General features: G+C 36.5%; 1 protein-coding gene across 1 annotated transcript; it reads left to right on the top strand.

The window, feature by feature from the left end:
* The first annotated feature begins 10,808 nt into the window (after positions 1 to 10,808).
* Positions 10,809 to 26,770, top strand: rsf1b.1 (remodeling and spacing factor 1b, tandem duplicate 1). Its single transcript, XM_073829752.1, has 16 exons — positions 10,809 to 10,993; positions 13,072 to 13,163; positions 13,359 to 13,451; positions 13,554 to 13,759; positions 13,867 to 14,015; positions 14,115 to 16,549; positions 19,332 to 19,613; positions 19,693 to 19,797; positions 19,879 to 19,958; positions 20,125 to 20,179; positions 21,289 to 21,398; positions 21,474 to 21,541; positions 22,485 to 22,692; positions 22,777 to 22,973; positions 23,689 to 23,868; positions 24,145 to 26,770. The coding sequence occupies exons 1-16, from the start codon at positions 10,840 to 10,842 to the stop codon at positions 24,699 to 24,701; spliced, it is 4,971 nt and encodes a 1,656-aa protein (XP_073685853.1). The 5' UTR covers positions 10,809 to 10,839; the 3' UTR covers positions 24,702 to 26,770.
* The last annotated feature ends 306 nt before the right edge of the window (positions 26,771 to 27,076 follow it).

The raw sequence follows: 27,076 nt of genomic DNA, 5'->3' as shown, positions 1-27,076 counted from the left end.
GAACAGCTGAACATCAGTTCACAAATAAAAAAAATATTGGTAACACTTTTAGGTGTTTTTTTGTTAACATTGGTTAATGTGTTAATTAACGTGAACAATAAATGTTTATTACAGTATTCGTTCATCTTTGTTAATGTTAAAGTTAATAAAAATACAGTTGTTTGTTAGTTCACAATGCATTAACTAATGTTAACAAACACGTTTGATTTTAATAATGCTTTAGTAAATGTTGAAATGAATATTAACTAATTTTAATAAATGCTGTAGAAGTATTGTTCATTCTTAGTTCATGTTAACTAATGAAACCTTATTGTAAAGTGTTTCCCAAATATTGTTCAAATTGTCACTGCATTTAGTTAATAATAAATGTAAAAATGCATAAAAACACTATAAATGTATAATTAGTATTAAAATATTAATAAAAAATGAAATAAAATAAAATACAAAATAGAATTATATTTGGTTTCTTATTTTATGTAATGTGTAAATATTAAGTGTAACAGGGACATGAATGTGTGTGTGTAAATATATATATATATATATATATATATATATATATATATACAGCCAAAATTATTCATACCCCTGGCAAATTTTGACTTAAAGTTACTTTTATTCAACCAGCAAGTTTTTTTTTTTGATTAGAAATGACACAGACGTCTCCGAGAAGATAATAAGACGATAAACAAGAGGCATCATTGTGGAAAAAATTATTACTCATCTTTTATTTACATTTGAACAAAAAGTGGCATGTCCAAAATTATTCATACCCTTCTCAATAATCAATAGAAAAGCCTTTATTAGCTATTACAGCAATCAAACGCTTCCTGTAATTGCAGACCAGCTTTTTGCATGTCTCCACTGGTATTTTTGCCCATTCATCTTTAGCGATGAGCTCCAACTCTTTCAGGTTGGAGGGTCTCCTTGCCATCACCCTGATCTTTAGCTCCCTCCACAGATTCTCAATTGGATTTAAGTCAGAACTCTGGCTGGGCCACTGCAAAACGTTAATGTTTTTGTCTGCTAACCATTTCTTCACCACTTTTGCTGTGTGTTTTGGGTCGTTGTCGTGCTGAAATGTCCACTGGTGCCCAAGGCCAAGTTTCTCTGCAGACTGCCTGATGTTGTTGTTGAGAATTTTGATGTATTGCTCTTTTTCATGGTGCCGTTTACTGTGATTAGGTTCCCTGGTCCACCGGCTGAAAAAACCCCAAAACATTAGGTTCCCACCACCATGTTTGAACGGTGAGGATGGTGTTCTTAGGGTTGAAGGCTTTTCCTTTTTTTATGCCAAATAAAGGCTACATCATTGTGGCCAAACAATTAAATTTTTGTTTCATCTGACCATAAAACAGAAGACCAGAAGTCTTCTTCTTTGTCCAGATGAGCATTTTCAAAGGCCAAGCAGGCTTTTGTGTGCCTTATCTGGAGAAGTGTCGTCCTCCTTGGTCTGCATCCATGGAACCCAGCGGTGTGCAGTGTTCGTTGAACTGTCTGCCTTGAGATGTTGCCACCAGCAGAGCCCAGATTCATCAGGATGGCCTTGGTGGTGATCCTTGGATTTTTTTTTACCTCTCTCACTATCTTCCTGGCCAGCACAGGTGTCACTTTTGGCTTCCGACCACATCCTCTGAGATTTTTCACAGTGCGGAATGTCTTGTATTTTTTAATAATACTTTGCACTGTAGCCACTGGAACTTCAAAACATTTAGATATGGTCTTATAGCCCTTTCCTGACTTGTGAGCAGCCACAATGCACAGCCGCAGGTCCTCAGTGAGCTCCTTAGTCTTAGCCATGACTGTCCACAAACCAACAGCAGAGAGCTTCTGTTTCTCACCTGTTGAGTTGATTAAAACAGCTGTTCTCAATGAATCAGGGTAATTAGGATGCTTTAGAACAGCTTGGACTATTTGGAATGGTACAGAACTTTGGATTTTCCCATAGACTCTGACAGTTTGCAAAGGGTATGAATAATTTTGGACATGCCACTTTTTGTTCAAAGGTAAATAAAAGCTGAGAAATATTTTTTTCCACAATGATGCATCTTGTACATCATCTTATTATCTTTTGGAAGAAGCCTATGTCATTTCCGGTCAAATAAAAGTAACTTTAAGTCAGAATTTGCCAGGGGTATGAATAATTTCGGGCTTGACTGTATATACACACATATATATGCCCAAATCCACTGTAATTTGATAAACAATACAGTTTTTGTTCATTTCATTTGTATAGCTAATTCATAGCTGACCAAAGTGCTTTACAGAAGAGCAGAATTATATTACATACAAAGAGGTTTGTTGATAAAGATAACATCTTTTTGTAAATTGGCGTTCAGTGCTGTTTTTTTTTTTTTTTTTGTAGCAAAATCTTAAAATTGTCCTTTGGTGTGACTGTCTCAAGCATGGTTCAATAAATTGCAACTTAGATATATTAAATAGAAAAGCTGAAAAATGTTAATAAATACATCTGGCATAATTCTACAAGTGTCTATTTTGGTAAATGACAATCATTTTGGAAAATTATGCACATGTGTCTTGCTAACCACTAATGACAGGTTAGCTTAGAATAGCAAGGTCATTAATTGACACAAAAGGCTGAAACATCCTTTGGTGTGACAGATAATTTCGACCGGTGTGACGCCTGTATTGTCACACCACAGGACAAAGATGTCACACCAGAGGACAAGGTCTCTTTTAGAAGCTTTTTAAATAATTAAATAAGATTTTTTATTCATTTTTGATCATTTTCAGTGTTCTTAAATGCAGTAATTACATTAATTAAACTACTTCCTGATGTTTTTGCAGAAAACTTGTATTGTTATAAAGTGTCATGAAAATAAGTATAAAATGTGAAACTTTGTTTTTAAACAAATTGAGGTAGAGAAATTAGTGGATAAGAGAGGACAAGGAAGTATAGACAGAAAATGAACAGAGATCCTAAGAGAATGATGTGAATATAGTTTCAATCATATATCAATAATATTTTGCTGTGTTATAAGTATCGATCATATTTAGCTGTGCCGCACATGCAGTGGAAGAGTTTCAGTAACATACTGATTGACTAAGAGACTGAAATTTGTTGCTGAAAATTATTTCGTTTTGTTTAAAAAAACATGTTGATATTGTTTGTTTCAAAATTAGACTTTCTTTCTCCTTAGACATGTTCAAAATTAAACAGAAATACTTTAATAACCACTATTTTTGTCCTTTAGTGTGACGTGATGCCCTATGGTGTGAAACACAAATTTGTTTTTATCTCAGAATATCTTAAAAAAAAAAACACTTGAGTATTGCAATAGGGGAGATATGAATCACTCATCTTAAAATAGTAAAATTTTCAGCAGTTCTGAATGAATGACAGCTACGTTTGTGCTATTGTTAGAGTTTGTCTTGAAATTGTCCAACATTTCATAATAAATAAATAAATCGTTTCATAATAAATAAAAGAAGTGTCTAACAATTAGACAAATCTCTTTCATGCCATTTATATAGTTTTTTTTTTTTTTTTTTGCTATGTCACGCCATAGGAGAAATTTACAGTATAGTTCAGTCCAAATGTTTAAAAAAAACAATGAAACAATTGACCCTTTATATTTTCTCAAAGATCAGACTCCACACTACATAAACACCGTATATGCATTTCTTCTTCAAAAAAGTCTTTTACAAAATAAGCATTTTTACTGTCTATATGTCAACTACCCTATGGAAGTTAGTATTAAAAATGTTTTTCAAAGAGCGTGATACTCTAGTGATTTCAGAACTCCAATTGTTTAACCGTTTGTATCAAATCCACTGTAATTTTATAAATAATACAGTTTTTGTGTCACAGAATGTGGTTTTAAGGTAATAATGTACTTGTTTAGACTTTAAATATGTGGTTTGTTAATAAAGATAACCATTTGATTAGCTAGATTGGCTTTAACGTTTTCGGAGATGTAAGCTCCAGGGTGTCATCAGACGTTCAGTGCTCATGAACCTGCCAAGATCAGCTTCACTCGGACAGTTTTTCTGGAATTTACAGCTGGCTTAAAACAACTTTTTTTTTTTTACAGTGCAAATTGTGTATATATTTAAAACTAAATTTAAAATAGTCCATTAATCTGATCATTTATTATCGTTTGGCTGCTATCTTTGACTTTGAAGAAACGCCAAATGGCAGTTACGTAACAGTGGCATTATCATGTTTCAATAAATGTGAGAAAGATTTGCTCTCTAGGTCTGTAGTCTTACAGCTGCAGTAGACAGAGGAAAATCAGTTGAGAATGAATGCAAAATATCCTTCACAGACCTGTTTGTGCGAGTACATGACGTTCTGCTTATGAAAGCGCTGCGTTATTATGATGTTTCTGCCACAACAGCTATTGCACCATTCAGATAAACAACCTGCTGCTGTTTGCAACCGTCATAAACCCACTAAGGTCTATTTAATGATTGAGTGACCTGTATGAATGAGTGGCCAAAACCAACTTGTGATGTGTACCTTTGTAAACCTTATTTACATGGTTATCTTACCTTCTGTATTTTCAAGATTTGTTTGTGTGTTTGTGTCTAGATTGGAATCCCTCCCTTTTCCTCATTGTTTGATCAGTGAACTTGATGCCCTACCTTTGCTGTCCGCATCCAGCTAGAACCAGTTTCTTTAACGTACCCTGTGATCTTTCGGCTTCTGAAAGAGGTAAACAACCCCCGGTGTCCTGCCAGACGCACACTCACCCCACCCGCTAATGAAAGCAGATACATCCATGACTGACGCAGACGCAGTCATGAATTCATGTCTACCATAGACAGCTGGCGCTGAGACATGCCTTAAAATATTTCCTCTAAAAGCACAGGCACATCTAAAAATATACCTCCCTGTATTCAAGCAAAGGTCAGTAGGTCATGCTCAGTGTGTGGAAAGGTATGCAAGTATCTCATCCAAAGTCCATATGTGGTCATTCATCATACAACAGCCCACCAAAAGTATTGGCACCCTTAATTACGCAATCATCCTACATCGCTGTTTTACCATTTTTTGGAAAGGGAGTTAAATCTTCACTTTGTAAACACATGTTCAGAACTTCTGCAGTCATGTAGGATGATTTTGAAGTTGGAGAAGAAAAAGAGATGGGAGTTTTTTGACATACCCTAACTGTCTTGTACTGTAATACACAGAGTACATGCAGAGCTTGACAAGAAGAGCATTTAAGGTTAAAAAGTATATAAATTCTCATTTTTTTTTAGAAAATAACCAATTGTTTTACTAGATAATACCCTTCTTCCTCAGCCTTTTGAAGCTGCATTTAAACTGCATTTCAAATTTGCAGGCACCATAGGAGTCCACTATATGGAGAGAAACCCTGAAATGTTTTCCTCAAAAAACATAATTTCTTTACGACCGAAGAAAGAAAGACATGAACATCTTGCATGACAAGGGGGTGAGTAAATTATCTCTCTCTCTTTCTATATATATTACATTTTTGTTCTGGAAGTGAACTTCTCCTAAGCAGCTAAGCACATGAACAAACATTTAGTCGGTTAACGCAATAATAAAATCTACTATTTAATACACGAAACATTCCAGGCCAATTTTTATACTACAGTAGTTTGAATCATGTAGCACTAATGATTTTCTTGACCTTCTGAAGGTCCTAAAAGCTGTCTTAGAGGAGTGCATTTAAAAACCTGACCAATAAGAAGGTGGTGCACATTAACGTCATTGCTGACTCCAGAAATGCCGTTCTGTATTCCTCCTGTTATTCTTAATGGCTGTCTCATCATGCCACATCATTCTGTGCAGGCTATTGCTATGTCAGCTGGCTGACTGCATGGAAATTCAAAGCACTTGTGCTCTTTATACTTAACTTATAGTTAGTGGGGATTATATAATTATCATTTTATCAGTGTCATATCAGTTGTTAGTGCTTGTATCCTTCTTAATGAGTGAAGTACAAAAAAAGAGATTTTAAAAGGATTGTTAATATTTGCAGTAAATGATCAGAAATGAAATGTGACCCTGGACCATAAAATCACAGTCATAAGGGTCAATTTTAATTGAAATTTATACATCTAAAAGCGGAATAAATAAGCTTTCCATTGATGTATAGTTTGTTAGAATAGGTCAATATTTAGTTGAGATACAAAATCTGGAATCTGAGGGTGCAAAAAAATCTAAATACTGAGAAAATCACCAATCAAGTTGTTCTAATTAAGTTCTTAACAATGCATATTACTAATCAAAAATTAAGTTTTGATATGTTTACAGTATGAAATTTTCAAAAAAAATTTGTCTGGGGTTGTGAATGTAACTGTACTAGTCAGCAAATACAAATAAAATCGAATTAATCAATCTTTATTATTATTATTATTATTATTATTATTTACTTTTTGCTGAGAATGCATTATATAACATATCAAAAAGGCCACACACTAAAGTTTGTTGGCATATATTAAACAATAAGACAGCAGAAGTGCTTCAGTTTGTATGTACAAAGGAATTAAAGTGTCACATGTTTGTTTTAAAATTTCATATTGCTTGCCTTGTCATAAATTTTCCCACCATGCCTATCATGACTCAGCAGACTGATCCAGACTGATCCAATGAAATAGCTGCATTTTGTCAGTCCACAATTCTCTCTTAAATAAAAAAGACTGTAAATCCACTTTTATTGTTTAAATGACTTACAGACCTACATATCAAGCTCATAAACGTATTATGGAACACTTGCTAAGTGGCAGACAGCATCTGGAAAGATTTTAGCTCCAGCCAATAGGCTGTTTTAAACACACTCTGCCCTCCTCATTATCCAAACTTCATTGAAAGGAAAAGACCACCTCAGTACACAGCGCATAAATAGCTCCACTTCTAAATTTCATATGTTCTTCAAACAGAATAGGCATTGTGCATCACCACGTACAATTACTGTATTGTCACTATTTATCACATTATTATTGATTTTAACACAGCTGAGATGAAAAGTTGAGGTCAACACGATGCATTAAAAGGCGGGGGGTGAAAATGTTTTGAATTTGAAGCTCAGGATAAATTTAACTTATTTTGACTTCTGTGAAACATGCAAGTATCTTCTGTAGCTTCTGAAGGGCAGTACTAAATGAAAAAAAATATGATATTTAGGAAAATGTACACATCTTCATTCTGTTCAAAAGTTTTCACTCCCCAGCTCTTAATGCATCGTTTTTCCTTCTGAAGCATCAGTGAGCATATGGACCTTCTGTAATAGTTGCATATGAGTCCCTCAGTTGTCCTCAGTATGATTTTGAGATCCATCTTTTCACACTGTGATTGTTGGAAAGGCTTCAAATACACACACACAAAAAAAAAAAGAACCTGTGGGACCTGAAGGACTTTTCTGAAGAACAGCCATCAGTTTGACTCATGAGAAACTATCACTAAACAAAACACACACAAAAAAACACAGCTGTAGATCATTCAGGTTACAACACAGTATTAAGAATCTTTTGAACATGGTCATTTTTATAAATTCAACTATTATTTTCTCTTGTGGACTATATGTAAACATCTTTTATGTGAAATATCTTATTCAGGTTCAGTACTAAATAAAAAATAACATGCATTTTGTATGATCCCTTTTATTTGGTAAAACAATTACCAGATTCTTGCAGATTCTGCAAGGTGTATGTGAACTTTTGACTAACTGTATAAGCGTTATGTTTAAATTGACAATTTATGCTAAACCTCAACTGACTTGAACAGAAAACGTCGGCATTCATTGTTTAGTTACTCTCTTTTTATCTCATCAAAGCACTGAACAAAAATTGTGCTGACTTTATGAATGTCCCAGAGACAATGAGGAAGCCTGACACTAACCAGGACTGAATGTACTTTTCAAACCAGGCAATTTTCTGTCCTGTCTGATTAACTAGACTATCGCCTCAGATTGTACTGACCATAAACATACATAAGTATGCTTATAAACATGGGCGACATTTGACTCTTGAGTCAGGGGGGGCAAGAAAAAAAATCAGATGTAAGCATTAAAACAGTGCCCTACGGTATTGCAGCACATCAAAGCAGTCAATTAAAGCGCTGCACTTCAGCCCGGCCGATGGGCCCTGACTTTTTTTTACACCCCAGGGCTACGGCTTCGGGCCAATTTTCACGTCATAGTTCAGACCCGGGCCGGCATCGGGCCTGTTTTAGGCTTCTCCTTATTTTCATAATTTAGACATCCATCAATTATGGTGAAGAAAAAAAATGCCGCGCTGGTGGAAACAACACGAAACTTCACTTTCGCTTTCACTTTTGAGACCGACTCAGACACAGTTTAGTGTGCTTTAGCGCAGCTGAATCCGCGTTCAAGCGCACACAATAGGCTAAAACTCACCCCAAGCACCGGCAAAAATAAATAACAATGAATGTGTCGAGGAAAGAGTAAGGACATAAATGAATTATTTATTAATTAATTTGTGTATTCTGAGTCAGTGTCGCAATCTCCTTTTTGGACGCGCCTTCAGAGAGAAATTCATCTTTACGGATTACATGAAAGAGTTTGTGCTTTTGATTTGTTTTATTTCGTTAAGTAATAATTTAAAGCTTTCTATAAATGTATTTATTATGTCTGTGAGGCATGCATTTCGCTTCATTTTGTTAAGCACTCCTGTTCAAGAACCAGACGGCAGAAAGCACATAATTTTTGTTTTCTTTATTTTATAAAAATGCTGTAATGTTTTTTTCGATGTATTACTCGTACTTTGTGAGCAAAAATGACGGATAATTTTAAATTGCTTCCAATGAAAAAAATGCAAGTGATTGCGCTGGTGCCTCGATGTCCTGCAAGCTTTAGCTTCCACTTTCTGCACAAACTATGCGCATATAGCTCACATGTATCTGCAACGTTTAAACTACCATTGTTTTATACTTGAACTGTTTTATATCTATAGATTTCATTTTAGGCAAGTCGTGATGATTTGAGAAGGCAAACTGATCAAACAGACTATGATCAGTCTTCCGCTGGGCGCTGTTCGGTAAATATATATTTTTAACGAATAAAAAATGCTCCAAGCGTTTTTCTAAATTAGCTAAATAAAAAACGAAACTAAATATAAACATTTTACCATTACATACAAAACTGAACTATTTTATAGCTGAAACAGTAAGTTGTTTTGGGAGAAGGGGAAAATATATTTTTATCCCGTCTATTGCTTCACCGTTATTTCGAGAATAAACCCAGCGTAAATGCAAATGTCACTCCCAAAACACATCAGCTTACATGTGCCGAAAAACGAAAGTTTCATACAAATTCTAAATGGATTATAGCCTGGAAAGTGCAAAGCACGCTCCCCTTATTATCACTAAAAATTCATAGAGATCTCACAAAATTCCGTTATAATGAATAAAGCTCTCTAAACTACACAATTAATATTTTATTTACATCGCGTCTACACTCATAAGATGATTCACGAGCGCACAAAACGGCACTTAATAAAAACCGATCAGGCGCTTTCAGCAGTGAGTGAATTCTGACAAGTGTTTCTAATTGTTCGGAAACAACAGATATGTCTGTGATTGGCTACATTGCTCAACGCTGCAAAAACACGTTGGATAGTTTGCCAGATCTTCAATTGCTTTGCTTTCGTTTGAGGGTTATATAGCACCGTCTAGTTCCCAAGTACAACCGAGCCTAAGCTTGGCTAAAGCAGTTGCAGCGGGGCTGTCGAGGATTCCATGACTAACCACAGGGGGGGCAACTGCCCCCCCTTGCCCCCCCCTAATGTCGCCCATGCTTATAAATATACATAAATACATTCTCATGTAAAAAACTTAGGCAGAATAATGTGTTTGAATGTGATAGGATAGCAAAGCAATCGGTTTATTATGAAATAATAGGCCTTGATTATGAAACAACAGCAGAATGAATATAAATAGTACACTGGGGAAAAAAGTAACCTGAATATTATTTCATTCAAGTCAAAAAGGTAATGTAACATCACTGAATCAACCTAAATACATTAATTTATACCAACAAAACTAATTTTTGGGCTAAATAAGATATAGCTATTAATGGAAACAACTGGAGCTTACTGAACCCATTAAATTGTCCATTTAACAAACCAATCCATTCTGCTCTATGAACTGTTGTCTGAGAAAGACAGTGCAAATTGCATAGTTAGCTGACAGCGCCCTCTACTGGTAACCTATGACATTTACAGTTCATTAAGTCACCTGAGATGCATTCATAAACATGAGTTCACTTTGTTAGTGGTCTTGTTAGGGGTCAGTGTCCAGTATAATTAAATATAAAAATTACTATTCATCACTCACCCCAATACTCAACCTTTCTGGATTTCTTTCATGTTTTCTTTCTTCCAAAAGCTCTCTTTCAAAGAGAAAGAGTCAATTCAATTCATATTGCTTTATTGGCATGACATACTTGGATACATATTGCCAAAGCATTGTATACAGCAGAATAATCAAAAACAAAAATACATATAATATACATCCATAATAAAAAAGAAAAGAAAAACAGAATACATCCATATATATATATATATATATATATTTATATAAAGAGTCTCTAAGTTCAGTTTACCAGTGTTGCAGTGTCACATAATCATTTTCTTTCGTTTGTCTATGTGTTTATCTCGTTTTTACTTAATATCTGGACTATTAATATTGTGCCATTTCAATTGTTTGGCCTTTATAGGCCTTTGTTTCTTTTCCTCTCTCTTTTTCTCCCGCTTTCCGTCTCTCTGCTGCTGCTGGTGGTTTGTTTACATCAGTTCGGTGTCTGTGGCGCAAGGGCTTCTGGGCCATGTGGCTGCCATAGTCGCGGTGCATTGTGGGGAGGTTGTGGTCCTCCAGCGGCTCGGTTCGGAATAATGTCTGCCTCGGAGGCAGCGGACGGTTCTTCCCCGGAATTATGCCCGAGCTTTGCCGTGATCTGCTCGTTTCTGGAGCGGTATGGAGCTCTGCTGGACCTGCCGGAGGTGTCGTTCCCGGAGCTGGAGCGCAGTCTGCAGGAGAGCAGCGCGGGTGAGCCGCTCCTCCATTGTTGCTCTTCAGTCTCTTCACATGCCTTTAAACGGGCCGTTAGGTACTCCACACGCGGGTGTCGGTGTTTTCGTCGCCGTTTGTGTCTCTAAAGCGCCGTTTCTGCCGTTAAGTTCGGCGTTTTGCCCGACGGAAGGTTTTATTCCGCTTTATTTACTCATCACAGCGCACAGAAACGCACTGCTGCTTTATTTGCGTTTAAATGCGACCCTTTACTTGGAAAGTCACTTGTATTTTCATGTAACGACAAACATATTGAGAGGAATGAAATAATCATGTTTATTCATTGTTAAATAATAATTTGGCATGAATTAGTGTGATGTGAGTAGCGCGCGTGCGCAGAACGTGTAAACTTCCTGCTCGCGCCGCTGAGAGGGAGAAATGATAATATGGGATTATTTTGATTGTCAAACTTTGGTGAAAGTTAACAGTAAGCCCTTTTATTGGTGTCTGCGATGGTTTTGCTGCATTGTAAGCGTGTTAGGTGTGTATAAGGTGGCGCATGAATTATTGAGCAGTGTGCTTTATCACAGCATTCCCTTTAAAGTATGTGAGGGAATATATATTACTAATAGGTTCCCCCTAAAATGTCTCAGTTGTAGTACACTAAATTAGAATTTAGTAAACTTGTTATAAGCAACAAATGCATACTATCAGTCAAAAGTTATTGAACGGTTATATTTTATTTTTATTTTTTTAAAGAAGTCTCTTCTGCTCACTAAGCCTGTATTTTTTTTTGATCCAACATAAAGCAAAATATTGTGAAATATTTGTACTATTTAGTCTTCAGTGTCACATGAAAAAAATCAGAAACAATTCTAATTTGCTGATTTGAAAAATTGTTTCATTATTATTATTATTATTATTATTAATATTTGAAACAGTATTTTTTTTTTTCAGAATAGAAAAATCCAAAGATAAGAATTTTACCTGAAATTAAAATGTTTTGTAACATTATACGCTTTACCATTCTAAAGCTTGGAATCAGTACAATTTTTTTTATTATTATTTTGGAAAATAAGTTATATAAATTAATACTTTTATTTAGCAAGGATGCTTTAAATAGATTAAAAGTTATGATAAATACATTAATAATGATTTCTATTTCAGATAAATGCTGTTCTGAATTTTCTATTCACAGAAGAAACCTGGAAGATTTCTACTCAACTGTTTTCAACATAATAATAATAATAATAATAATAATAATAATAATAATAATAATAACAGTTTTTGAGCAGCAAATCAGAATATTAGAATGATCTCTAAAGGATCACGTGACTGGAGTAATGATGCTAAACATTCAGCTTTGAAATCACAGGAATAAATTACATTTTAAAATATATTCAAATAGAAAACCATTATTTTAAATGATAAAAAACAATCATAATTTTACTGTACTTTGGATCGAATAAAAGCAGGCTTGGTGAGCAGAAGAGACATCTTTAAAAAAACATTAAAAAAAAACTTTTGACTGGTAGTGTATATAATGTTTTGTTGATAGTATTTCACCCTCATGTTGTTTGGATGAACAATTCCTTTAAATTATTACAGTTTTGTTGTAGTAACAATAGATGGAGCTGTTACAGTATTTTGGCAGAAACTATAGCAGCCATGGTACATTTACAGTATAGACAAGTAGATTCTGCCAGTCATTAACATATTTATATAAATACTTCAATGAAACATGTAGGAGACTATGGCAGTACAACAAGAACAACAACAATATTAAATGTCCAGTAATTCATATTTTTATTGTGCAGTTACTTTAAATGCAAATTTAATGTTCATGCATGAATAACACCTAAATGAGTGAAATATAAATATAAATGATCCAACTGTGGCTACTAAAGAAGTTAGACGAAACACTTAAGTACCCAGATGCGTTACTGCTAGTTGTTACTAAATAAACAAATACACAAATCATCACAAGTAATTTTATAATGTGCAATTTATAACCAGTTTGAGAACCACCTAAAAACTTGTAATAAGATGCATCATGGTTGAGTAAATTAAAATTATACTTAACATTTTGTTATAATATCGAACTTTTATGTCCCCAGTACCCAAACTCCTCGTGGACCTCCACGTGAAGTTACTGAGGAAAATTGGCAAGTCTGTATCTGCAGACAGATGGGAGAAGAATCTCATTAAGGTGAGTAAATCGGTGTTAACAATGAATTATTAGACAAAAAGTATTCTGCTTTTAACAATCACACTCAAGCAGCTGTGAATTATGGATCATTTCATAGTGGATATGTGAATAGCTATGAGCACAATGAGCAACTGACAGTGTTAAGTCAATATCTGTTTCATCAGTGTTTAATTTTTGATGGCTTTATTACTCTAGATCTGTCAGGAGTTTAACACCACATGGGCATGGGAGCTGGAAAAAAAGGGTTATCGGGAGATGACAGTGGAGTGTAAGACAGGAATATTGAAGGTAAAATGGCCCAATCATTAGTAAAAACTGTTGGTGCATTTATAATTTCTTTCTGTTTTTATTAACCCAACGTAACTTGACAATGTTTTGTTTTACAAACAGTACTTGTGTGAATGCCAGTTTGATGAAAATGTCAAGTTTAAAACCGCTATCAATGAAGAGGACCCGGATAAAATGCGTCTTCAGCCCATCGGCAGAGACAAAGACGGCCTTATGTACTGGTTCCAGCTAGATCAAGATCATAATGTGAGGATCTACGTAGAAGAACAGGATGATCTGGATGGGTCATCTTGGAAGTGTATAGTAAGGTAGGCATTCTGCAATCAATTTCCAGTAGAATTAAATTCACTTCTTTGTAATATGCTACATAGTATATGTTCACTTCTGGAAAAAAATCCTTTATTTTCAATTTCAGGAATAGAGACGACTTTGCTCAAATCCTTGGATTGTTGAAAACTCAGATTGATCCAGAGCTTTTGGTAAAAAAGGATCAGGAGGAGGGCTCATCTAGTAACAGTCCGAACCCAGACAATGAAGAGAACAAGAAAAAAGAGGGAGCTGAATGTATGTAAAAAAGAAAAAGAAATATTCAGTATTGACTGAACACATTGTTTTACTAATTTGTTTTATCTGTGTGTTTTTTCATTCTAGCGGAGGTCAGAGATGAGAAGTCACAAAATGATTTGTCTGCATCTGAAAATAAGGAAAACATCTTGGAGAAGAACAATGCAAAGCAAAAAGATACAGAGACAACAGATGGTTTGTCGGAAAAAGGCTTAAAGGTGAAAGAAGAGCTGCAGAAACATTCAGAGACGGAGAATGGCACTGGCGTTATTACTGTATCGATCAAAGAAGAGCGACAGGATGAGGAGGAGAAAGCCAAGAGCTTGTCAACACCTTCACAGAATGCAGAACAGACAGAGGACGTGAAAAGAAAAACTTTAGAAGAGACTCAGAGAGCTTTGAAAAATGACCATCAAGCTAAAATTCCCCTGAAAAAGCGGGAAATGAAACTAAGTGAAGACTTTGACAGCAACAGCACTGGAGTACGAAATGCTCCTGTCGCTCCAGTGAAAGAATCACAGACATGTTTCGACGACAGCAGATCGAGTGCTGAAAAGATCAACGGCCACGTTCCTCACCTTACATCATCTGAGAGTGAATCGCAAAAAGGGTCAGAGAGTCTTCAAAAAGAAAGCACAAAGGAGAGCAAGTCAGAAAATCTCCCTCTTGATTTAGATAAATCCAAAGAGAGAAAAAAGGAGAAAAAGGATGACCAGGCAGAGGAGAAGATGGACACGAATGAAACCAGATCGTGTGCTGACGAGCAAATGGAAGTGGAGAAGCCTGAACAATCCTGTGCTGAGGAGAACAAGGAAAAATCTGCAACTTCTCAATTTCACAAAAAGACCTCTGGAAAAGAAGACCCCTCATCAGTAAGTAAACAATCAGAAAAGACACCTGGTTCTGAAGAAGTAACTGACAATAAAAAATCTCCTAGTGCTGACAATATGGATGCTACAGAAGTAAACACATCAACACTTCCTGAAGAGTCAAAAAAAGAAGAATCAATGAAAGGTCTTGCAAACAAGGAGTCAACGAAGGATGTCTCAAAAGAAGCCACGAAAGATCTCCCAGACAAAGAATCATCAAAAGAACTTGCAAGAGATGAGTCAGTGAAACATCTCTCAGAAGAAGAGAAATCAATTGAAAAGTCAACGAAAGATGCCTCAGAGAAAGCAATGAAAGAGTCACCAAAAGAGTCAATAAAAGATCTTTCAAAAGGTGAAGCAGCAAAAGAAGAGTCAATTGAAGATCTCTCGAAAGAAGAGACATCCGAGAGGCAATCCAAGAAAGATCTCACAGAAAAAGGTCAGCAATCTCCCAAAGACTCCAATGAAGACCATGAAAAACCAGATCCAACTGCTTCCACGCCAATGGAAACTGAACCATTCCAGTCATCTAAAAAAGAAAAATCCTCTTCCCGTGAGGTAATCAAACCACATTCTGGCACAGAAAAGTCAGAGAACGCTGAAAAAACAAAACCTCAAAACAGCTCTGGAGACACCATCACAGAAAAAGAGCCAACTGCCATTGTCTCAAAAAGTGAAGGTGACAAAGTCTCAACCAATGGAAAAAGTGAGTCCATTGCCTCTAAACCTTCAGAAGATTCAGATGGCCCTCAAGATAAAGCGCAAAAGCAGTCTGCCTCCCCTAAGTTTGCATCAAGTGATCTTGAAAAATCATCTGTTTCTGATTCAACGAATAAGCCAAGCACACCAAAAACCACAGAGAAAGGAGACAGTGAGGAAAAATGTGATACAGCTGAAACTGATAAAAATGAGAATCTGGAAACGTCAAAAGACAAGGATGAAAAGGGTGAAGCTGCAAACAGCTCTGAAGAATCTGGTGCGAAAAAATCGAAAGAAGTTAAAGCTACAGAACAACCCAGTAAATCCAAGAGGTCGAAGAAACATGAAAAGGAACCCGATTCCGAGGAAGGGAACAAAGAGAAGCCAATGGAAGTTGATTCAGAGATCAGTAAAGCTGATAAAATTCAGTCTGAGACTACAACAACAAGTAAAAAGGAAACTGATGTTCCTCTGGATCAAAACACCACCTCAAGCAAACAATCTAAGCAAGACGCAACTTCTGAAGAACGCAAAGCTTCCGGGGATGTTCGAGAAAAAAGCAACGCTGCTGTGAAAAGCAGTAAGAGACCAGGCCGGCCTCCAAAGAAAGCTCAGGAGAGTCAGGATGAGGAGAAAACAGGCGAAGAACAAGAAGAAAAGCCACGGCAGGAAGGAATTCGCATGAAGATCAAAATTCCAGCTCACGGGCGGAAGGCAGAACTTCAGAGAGAAGAGCCGAGGGGAGATTCAGAGTCTGAGATGACTGACAGCAGATGCTTGAGGAGATCTCCGAGAATCTGCAGACCCACTGCTAAAGCTGTGGAGATCCAGGACAGGAGGGCAGAACGGAAGCAGGCCACTCCGGTGTCGGAGAAAGAAAAGGATGACAAGGAAGACAAAGAGGAGGAAGATTCTGTACAGAAGAGACCGAGGAAAGCTGAGCCAGATGGCCAAACAAAACCAAAGGTATGTTTTTTTATTATATTGTTTTTTATTTAACATACTGTACATTGTTATGTTGTGATGACTAAATTCACTTATAGCAATAAAATTATTGATTTTAGTTTTTAGTGTTTTTATTTTCCATTGATTTAGGTAAAATAGTGTAGAATTAATATCTGCACTTTGGCCATAACATGACAAAAATTTCCATTAAAAGAGTAACATTGCAAAAAACATTTGCAATTCAAAATAGCTGTTTTCTATGGAAGCCCGTTTCTGCCACTGTATAAATTTTTTTTTTTTTCACAATTGCGAGTTTACATCTCACTATTCTGACTTTTTTTCTTAAAATTGTGTGATATAAACTCACAATTGTGAGAAATAGTCAATCTGTGAGATAGAAACTTAGAATTGTTTCAAGAAAATTTATATCAAGCAAACAACTCAATTGTGTCAGAATACAGTCAGAACTAAGATAAAAACTCATAATTCTGACTTTTTTCATTTAAATGCGAGTTTGTATCCTGCTGTACTGAAAAAAAGTGATATAACCTCGCAATTACGATAAATACAGTCAGAACTGAGAAAAAACAACTGACTTTTTCTTGCAGTTGCAAGTTTATATCCCGCAATTCTGAGAAAAAAAGGTAGTATTGCATGGTATGAACTCGCAATTGCAAGAAAGTCAAAACTGTGAAAACAAACAAACTCGCAATTCGAATTTTTTCTTGCAATTGCGAGTTTATATCCCTCTATTCTGAGAAAAAAAGTTAGTATTGCATTATATAAACTTGCAATTGCAAAAAATAGTCAAAACTATGAGGTAACTTAAAATTCTTTTTTTCTTGTGAATGTGATTTTGTATCTCACAATTATGACTTTTTTCTTGCAATTGCGAGTTTATATCCGGCTATTCTGGGGGAAAAAAGCCAGTAGTGTGTTATAGAAACTCGTAATTGCAAGAAATACAGTCAAAATAGTGAGAGGAAAAACTTGCTATTCTGACTTTTTTCTCACGAATGCGAGTTTGTATTTCGCAATTCGGACATTTTTTTTTTGCAATTGCAAGTTCTCGCTGGTCTGAGAAAAAAGTCAGTTTTGCATGATATAAACTTGCATTTGCGAGAAATACAGTCAGAACTGAGAAACTTGCAATTCTGACTTTCTCACAATTCCGAGTTTACATCACACAATTGTTTCAAAGTAATATATATCAAGCAAACGAATTTCTTTGTTTGCTTGATATAAAGTCAAAATTGTGTCAGAATACAGTCAGAACTAAGAAGAAAACTCGAAATTCTGACTTTTTTCATTTAAATGTGAGTTTGTATCCTGCTATTCTGAAAAAAGTCAGTACTGCATGATATAAACTCGAAATTACGATAAAAACAGTCAGAACTTTTCTCGCAAATGCGAGTTTGTATCTCGCAATTCAGACTTTTTTTCTTGCAATTGCAAGTTTATGTCCTGCTATTCTGAGAAAAAGTTAGTTTTGCGTGATATGAACTCGCAATTACAAGAAATACAGTGAGAAATATGAGAGCAATTCTGACTTTTTCCCACAATTACGAGTTTAAATCTCGCAATTCTGATAACTTGCAATTCTGACTTTTTTTCTGGCAAATGCAAGTTTGTGTCTTGCAATTCTGACTTTTTCCTTGCAATTGCGAGTTTATATTCCGCTATTCTGATCAAAAAAACATCAGTATTACAAGATGTAAATTCAATTGTGAGATAAAAAGTCGCAATTTTTTATTCGGTGGCGGAAACAGGCTTCCAAAGTTTTCTAATTTAATGTTTGTTTGTTTTTTTTTCTGTGATGCAAACCAGTGTTGTTTTCGTCAACGATGACGATGACGAAATCATTTCGTTGACGCCACTTTTTTTCATGACGATAACGAGACGATGACGAGATAATAATGGCTCGTTGATGACTAAAACATGACGAGACGTGTGTGAGTTTTCGTTGACGAGATGAGTATAGACGAAAATGTTAGTGGGTGGTCCGTCAGACGTTTAAAATGCATGACATTTCCGCTTATTGTGCATGCCAATTAAAACTTAAGTATCTGCCGCTATGGCAAGCCGTTTTAGCATTAAATACTCTTTGCTATACTAGTATGGCAAGCCGTTTTAGCATTCCATCCTTGTTTGTCTTTTATGTTCTAAAACATTCCTTCATTATTGTAATTATTGGTGAAAATAGTCGATCCGGAAGCTCACATTGTGTTGAACTATAGATCTGCTATTTTCACAACTTATAAGTGACACTACCCAACAGCAAAATACTTACTGACCTACATTAATTTGTTAAAAGACTACTTTTTTCCCCTTTTTTGACTAAAACTAGACTAAAACCTTTTTGACTTTTCGTCGACTAAAATTGGACTAAAACTATCACATATAGAAGTGACTAAAATTTGACTAAAACTAAGAAGCATTTTAGTCCAAAAGACTAAGACTAAATCTAAGATGGTTGTCAAAAACAACACTGATGCAAACCTGAATTTTCAGCATCACTACTTCAGTCTTCAGTGTCACATGATTCTTCAAAATGATGTATATATGCTGGATTGGTGCTTAAGAAACGCTTCTTATTATTATCAATGTTGAAAACAGTTGTGCTGTTTAATATTTAAACCAAGATATTATTTTCAAGATTTGTTGTTCTTTCCTAGCATTATAATTGTCTTTTCTGTGACTTTTGATCAATTTAATGGGTCCTTAATAAAAGTATTAATTTTTGAACATTAATGATTTCTTTGTTCATACTTGAAGGTCATTCACAATGCATCTCATCACTCAGCAGGTGGGGAGACGTCGAAAACGACAACCATGGTCTCGCATGAGACGTAAAAAGAAATGTTCTGACGACGATGATGATGAGGAGGAGGAGAGCGAGAGTGAGGAAGAGGAGACGGAGGAGGATGACAGCGATGAAGACTACAAGGTGGAGAAGACCAGAAAAAGAAGGAGAAACCGAAACAGAGAGCGGAACAGCTCTGACTCCTCTACCTCTTCATCAGAAAATGATGAACCCAATGACGACCCCTGCAAACACTGTGGCCTTCCCAACCATCCCGAGCTGGTGCGACACTCTCCTGCAAATATATCTATCTTTTCACTGTCAAAAGTGCTGCTTTTAATCTCTCACTTCTGTTCCCTAGATACTCCTGTGTGATTCCTGTGACAACGGCTACCACACTGCCTGTCTGCGGCCTCCGCTCATGATCATTCCAGATGGGGAATGGTTTTGCCCCCCATGCCAGCATGTGAGTCAAATTTCAGAGTCCCTTTACAGAAATGTACAATCCTGGCTATTCAAATGCTGATGCTCTTCATTTCTTTTGCAGAAGCAACTTTGCGACAGACTCGAAGAGCAACTGCAGAATTTGGATGCCGTCCTCAAAAAGAAAGAACGTGCAGAGCGAAGGTGAATAAAGAGATATTTAGACCAGCTCAAGTGAATTACTTCTACTTAGTTCTTGCATTAATCCAGTTAACCTCTTTCAATCTGTTAACAATGTACATTTATTGTACCATGGCATGATGGCCTGTTTGAGAAATTGAGAAACATTGTCATTTTTGTTCCTTCGCAGGAAAGAGCGATTGGTGTATGTTGGCATCAGTGTAGAAAACATCATCACACCTTCCGTAAGTGCCTTCAGTGTTTTTTTGTTGTTGTTTTTTTTCAAAGAAAAACTATTATATAAAGGATAGACTTGAGGATTATAAATGATTAAAAAAGCACAAGTTTATTTTTATTTTTTAAGCTTAATTGTCATGTTTAATTATGAAGAAATATTTGGAATATTTTAAATTCTATAATGCGTAATCATAATTTTTTACTTCTGTTCAAAAGTTTTTGTTTTGATTTTTGTCTTTTAAAAAGAAGTGGCTTATGCTCACCAAGGCTGCATTTATGAATTTATGAATTTATGTAAAAAAAAAAAAAAAAATTAAATTGCTGTATATATTACTTAACATATTTTAAAATGTATTTTATTCCTGTGATGGCAAAGCTAAATTTTCAGCAGCCATTACGCCAGTATTCAGTGTCATAATATGTGACCCTGGGCCACAAAACCAGCCACAAGGGTTAATTTAAAAAAAAAAAAATTAGATTTATACATTACACGAAAGCTGAAAAAATAAGCTTTCCATTGATGTATATTCTGTTGAATGACAATATTTGTCCTTTAAATTGGTCCAAATGAAGTCCTTAGCAATGCATATTACAAATCAAAAATAAAGTTTTGTCATATTTACCATAGCAAATTTACAAAATATCTTCATGGAACATGATCTTTACTTAATATTCTAATGATTTTTGGGCATAGAAGAAAAATCTATAATTATGACCCATACAATGTATTTTTGGCTATTGCTACAAATATACTCGTGCTGCTTATGACTGGTTTTGTGGTCCAGGGTCATATATGCTGATTTGGTGCTTAAGAAACATTTTCTTATTATTATCAATGAAAACAGTTGTGCTGCTTGGTATTTTTGTGGAAGCTGAGATACATTTCTCAGGATTTTTGATGAGCAAAGTTTTAAAAACAGCATTTATTTCGACATAGAAATCTTTTATAACTTTACAAATGTCTTTACTGTCACTTTTGATTAATTTGATGCATCCTTGCTGAATAAAAGTGTTAATTTCTTGAAAAAATAAATCTTACTGACCCCAAACCATTTAATGGAAGTATACCTCTGTGGTAAACTAAATGTATGTTTTGTTTTGGTTTGGTTTTTTGAAGGTGGAAGTGGAGGAAGAAAAGGAAGAGCTGGTAAAAGAGAAGAAAGATGTAAAGAAAAGCAAAAGTTGGGGACGGAGATCAACCAGGGCGAAGAAATGCATAAGCTACAGGTATGTCAATCTACTTTATTTACATTAATGTTATCTTATGCTGTTATTTACTGTTTGTCGTTATATTTTTGTCAGATTTGATGAGTTTGATGAAGCGATTGAAGAGGCAATCGAGGAAGACATTAAAGAGGCAGAGGGTGGAGGTAGGGGAGCATTTTCATACATTACACTAATGTTGATATTTGCGCTTAAAGGGTTAGTTCACCCAAAAGTGAAAATTCTGTCACTAATTACTCACATCATGTCATTCCAAACCTGTAACGGTGTGTTCACACGGGGCTTCAGCGTCAACGCTTCCCATTGACTTTGACTGGGTGACGTCAAGCGTTGCCGAAAAGAATTGTGGATCCGTCGGCGGCAGAAGTTGAGAATTTTTCAACTTCTGCCGCGAGCAACGCCAGTGAAGCGCCGCAGACGGAAGCGTCAGCCAATCAGGATCGCTCTATGCAAATACAGTAGCCAGGCGGCAGCCAATCACGTTCATCCTGTTCAAGAGCAGCAAACTGAGGATACATTTTAAAATGGAGGAGAAACTCATTATTGCGGTGGGCAATCACCCGGTCCTTTATGACCGAGTTTATCTGAGTTTTTGTTGTTGAGTTCCTGTCTAATTTCATTGGCTGACGCTGCTATGACCATGGCGTCAGTGCCAAACTTCAGCCACGCCTTCCGTCAAGCGTTGACGCTGACGCCCCGTGTGAACACACCGTAAGACTTTATCTTCAGAACACAAATTAAGATATTTTCCATGAAATCCGAGAGCTTTCTGATTTTGCATAGACAGCAATGCAACTAAAAAGTTTCCATACCCATAAAGGTAGAAAGGACATCATTAAAATAGTCAGTGTGACATCAGTTATTTAACCATAATGTTACGAAGCGACGAGAATACTTTTTGTGTGCCGAGAATCCACCGCTATTGGCAGCACCACACGCAGATTTCAGATTTCTTCAAAAATATCTTAATTTGTGTTACAGGTTTGGAGCAACATGAGGGTAAGAAATTAATGACAGAATTAGCATTTTTGGGTGAACTGTCGACTTTAAATATGAGAGTTCAGACTGATCAAATGTGTCAATGCACAGGAGCTGGCCGGGGGAAGGACATGGCGAACATCACAGGCCACAGAGAGAAGGACATGTCCACCATTCTACAGGAGGACGGGAAGGAGAACGGGCGGCCGCGGCGAACCAGCGCAGCTCAGAAGAAGAAGCGGCGGCGTCTTAACGATCTAGACAGCGACAGCACTGTGGATGAGGATGAGAGCGAAGACGAGTTCCGTCTCAGTGACAGGTAATGTTAAATAGCTTGTAATTTGAGATAATCACAGAATTCTGTCAATGAAATGATACTTACTCTGGTCCGTTTGGTCAACAGTTCAGAGGATGAGGAGTTTGCGGCCTCTGATAATGCAGAGAGCGAAGCGGAAGTCCCGTCCTATGAGGACAGTGACTTCGGGAGCGACGTTGACCGCCCACGGAGGAGACAGCCACCACGCAAGAGACGCAAACCCAAAGGATACTCTGATGAGGAAGAGTTGGAAACTGACGAAGAGGAGGAAGAGGAGGAGATGGGTGAGGCATTTATAAAAAAAAATGTAAAGGCATAGTTCACCCATAAAACAAAAATTCTGTTATTGATTACATGTCGTACCAAACCTGTAAATCCTTTGTTCATCTTCTGAACACAAATTAAGATACTTTTGATGAAATCTGAGAGCTTTTTGACCCTTCATAGACAGCAATGGTACTACTGTTTTCAAGGCCCAGAAAGGTAGCAAGGATACATGTGATACTTTCGTAAACACGCATGGAAGACTGACACAGAAGAGAAAAATTGTTGAATAAAGTCGTTATTTTTGTTTTCTTTGCACACAAAAAGTATTTTTGTAGGTTCATAACATTAAGGGTGAACCCCCTGATGTCACATGGACTATTTTAACCGATGTCCTTGCTACCTTTCTGGACCTTAAACATTAACGCTTGCGTTGCTCTCTATGCAGGGTCAGAAAAATCTTGGATTTCGTGAAAAATATCTTGGTTTAAAGTTTTAATATTTTAAGAATAGTTGAAATTATGAAGATACAGTTTAAACATTATAAATAAATATATAAATATTATAATAAATATATAAAATTGCAAATTATCCTTTTGTTGAAAAAAAAAACATTTTTATTTTTTTTTTAGTTTTCAGACATAATTTGTACCATAGCTGTGGCTTACTGTTTGTTCACTGATATATTTTTGTGTTTGTTTGTCTTGTCTTGTCTTGTCTTCTGTTCGCATGCAGCGACGGAAGGCTCTAGTGAATTCAGCGACAGCGATCTGGACGTCCGCTGTCGGCGGTCCTATCGGAGTCGTAAGCAAGAGGTAAACTACTGTGAAAGCTCAGATTCTGATGGCTCACAGGCCAGCACCAACAAAGACAAAAAGAAGAAACGCAGACGTCTTTCCAGCTCTGACAGCGAAGGTAAATGCTGTTTTTAAAGGTCTTAAAGAGATGACTCACCCAAAAATGAAAATTCTGTCACTAATTCCTCACCCTCATGCCATTCCAAACCCGTAAGACCTTCATTCATCTTCAGTACACAAAGATATTTTTGATGAAATCAAAAAGCTTTCTGATGCTGCAAAGACCAAAATATGGAGCAATATATCTATCTGGTTGATATATCAAACTGTTTTAAATGTGAGTTTGATGCATGATGCCTAACACAGATGATTTTATTGCCTTTTGCTCCAGCAGTTAGTTTCCAATCAGGTGAATCTGAAGAAGAAGAGCGGAAGCCCAAGAAGATAAGAGCAGATTCATCTGAGGAAGAATCCAGGAAACGACGCAGACGCCTGTCCCTCAAGCGCCGGAGAGAGTCGGAAGACGACGATGATGATGACGATTCAGACGAATCCGAGGAAGAGGAGCGGCCCGTCCGGAAGCGTGTGAACCGCATCGACTCTGACGACAGCGAGAGCGAAGAAGAGGTGAAGAAGAGCCCGTCAGAAAAAGAAAAAGAGAAGAAGGAGGAGAAGGAGAAAGAGACAGAGGAGACCGTTGCCAAAGGGCCCAGTCCACTAGACTACAATTTGGCGGAGCTTCCTCCAACTAACGGACAGAGCCCAGTGAAGGGTTTGGAGGGTCTAATCCCACGACCCGCGGCCGGAGTTACGCCTAAAAACGGCAACGCCCCATCAGCTGTATCAATAGCGCCGAATGGCATGGAGATTCCCGCACAGGACGAAGACGAAGATGACCTTTTGGGCGTCACAGACCTCGTAGACTATGTATGCAACAGTGAACAGTTATAACTTTTTTTTTTTTTACATTTTCTCCTTTTTTTTCGACCCTCATCCTGTTTTTACCACTGTCAGCACGGATCACATCAAACGTGCCAGATCAGGTGGCACATTAATAATAGCTGTAAATATTTTACTGAGCAAAAGTATCAAGGGAAGGAAAACGCAACCCTTCAGAGACTCCCAGAGATATTCCTTCTAAAGTGTCGTTCGATAAGAAACAAACCCTCTCTGGAAACAACCTTTGAAACCTCTTTTTACACTAATCACACAGCCATGCTCACGCTCACAGTCTGACGTAGAGACATTTGTCCAGTTTACGTGCGTTTTTGACCTCCACTGCTGTCAGTTGCACATTTCAGAGAGAACCGGAAAAGGGTGGAGTCAGTGAAAAAGGGGCGGAGCCTTTCGTTCAGCGAGGTTTCCGACATCGTTTCCACTCCGAAGGCCATTTTTAATGCTCATCTTTTATAATCTAATTGGAGTGGAAGTTGAATTTCTACCGATTGGTTTCATAGTGTCATTTGGTGGGGAGTAAAACAAGAAACGTTTTTATTAAGTGATGTCATTATAAGCTTTGTTTTGTTATACTATTTATTATAGAATTGTAATTTGTACCTGAAATTATCACAGCTGCTCGCACCGTTGGCACAAAAGATTCCTGGAAGTTTCTATGAGATGTCTAATGGTGAAAAATGGCTCATTTACTTATGCCAACAAACTAAAATTCTGTTACTTTTGGCCTGTTTTAGCACCACGTCTTGATTTGAGTTCAAACACTATTTACTCTGGCAGCTTTTCAATGCCTCAAATGCCAAATCTTCCACTCGAGGATGATAAAATGCTGAGGACCCACACCGATGCGCAGTTAGGGATTCTTTCATCTCATTTTAGTGCAGGTATTCCATCAAAGGGATACTTCTTTGCTCATGTCCTGCTTATTTCTGTTTCAGTGCACTATATTCATTTTCTTTATATAAATATATAAATATAATCATTCTAATGTTTTCCTTTTGTTTTTTTTAGGCATACTAATGATGCGTATGGTTTGTTTGTTCTTCATCAATTACAAAGCAATACATTTTTCTTACAAGACATGCAGGAAGAGATTAGTCATCTCTTGGTTTTGTCTGTTTTTAAAGACCGAAATTCATGTTGCTGGTGACATTTCCGACCTTTTCCGAGAGCAGCGCGATGTGAGACATTGTATAATCCTGCATTATCCTGGTGTGTATATCTGTAGTTTTCTGCTGTAACATATTAGAAGCATTTTTAAATCATTTAAAGTATACATAGCAGTCCTTTTATGATTGCAGCTGTTTATAATTTGTTCCGTAGGTACATTTGTACCACTCCAAAGTGGCACGTCTGTCTCATTTTTCATTAGTGCGTTTATTCGGTTTTGTCTTTGAGTAGAGGGTTTTGAGTCTCTGCTGATTGCTAAAACATTTCCAAGAATGGTCTGTTTTTACACAAAGCCTTTGATAGAAAGCCCAACAGAGAGTTGAATTGTTTCGATGTCAGCATTGATCGACAAAAGCGGTGTAAAAATGTCTTGTACATTAATGTTTATGCTTGGCATGCACACATATTCTAGTCTGATTTGTTCGCTCTTGCAGCATTAGGGCATCAGATTTTGAGAATAAAACCTCCTTGATTTTTTTTACAAATATAGTTTTAGACAAGAGCATCATTAGGTACCGGACTACATTGCATTTCTCCCTGAGGTGGTCTATTAACAGTATTGGGCTGATTTACAAATCAAAGGTACAGGTCTATTTGAAATTGAGGCCCAAATTATAATGAGACAGTATATATTTGTATTTCTCAAAAAAAAAAAAAAAAACTGCTTAATTTGATATTATGTCATGAGGGATGCCGACACCAGTGTTTGAAGATATTTGGCCTGATGTAGTTTGACAGCAGATGGACAGATGCCGTCTGGTTTTAGCTTTTAGAAACGTCCTTTGTGTTCGTCTGTTCCTCTTTTGGATGTTTTTGTTAACTGTATTGTAATTTCTTTCATATGATTTACTATCTTGTACATTTGTCATAATAAAAATGAAATGAAACCTGTATAATGATGGTGTTATGCTTTTATATGCGAACAGATTCGTCTTGGTTGTAGTTACGACAGTCAGCTTTCAGGATGTCATGACAGGCAAGTTATTGTGACTGAAGCAGTTTTGACTTCAATGTTTTGGATAAAGTTGTTTTGGAAATGCAAAGCCATGTTGTTAAGATGTTGTGTTTTCTCTTGTGATGTCTTTTTCCAGTTTCTTGTAGATAACAACAGTCATCTACGAGGTCTATCAAGGAGCAAGAAAGGAGAACACTGCAGGCAAGGTGGGTACTACATCTGATACTGCAGTTCTCTGTGTGACCAC

Source organism: Garra rufa, chromosome 23 (assembly GCF_049309525.1).
Source record: "Garra rufa chromosome 23, GarRuf1.0, whole genome shotgun sequence".
NCBI classification, from domain to species: Eukaryota; Metazoa; Chordata; class Actinopteri; order Cypriniformes; family Cyprinidae; genus Garra; species Garra rufa.
The sequence above is the reverse complement of the archived record's forward strand: the minus strand, read 5'-3'. Positions and strand labels throughout refer to the sequence as shown.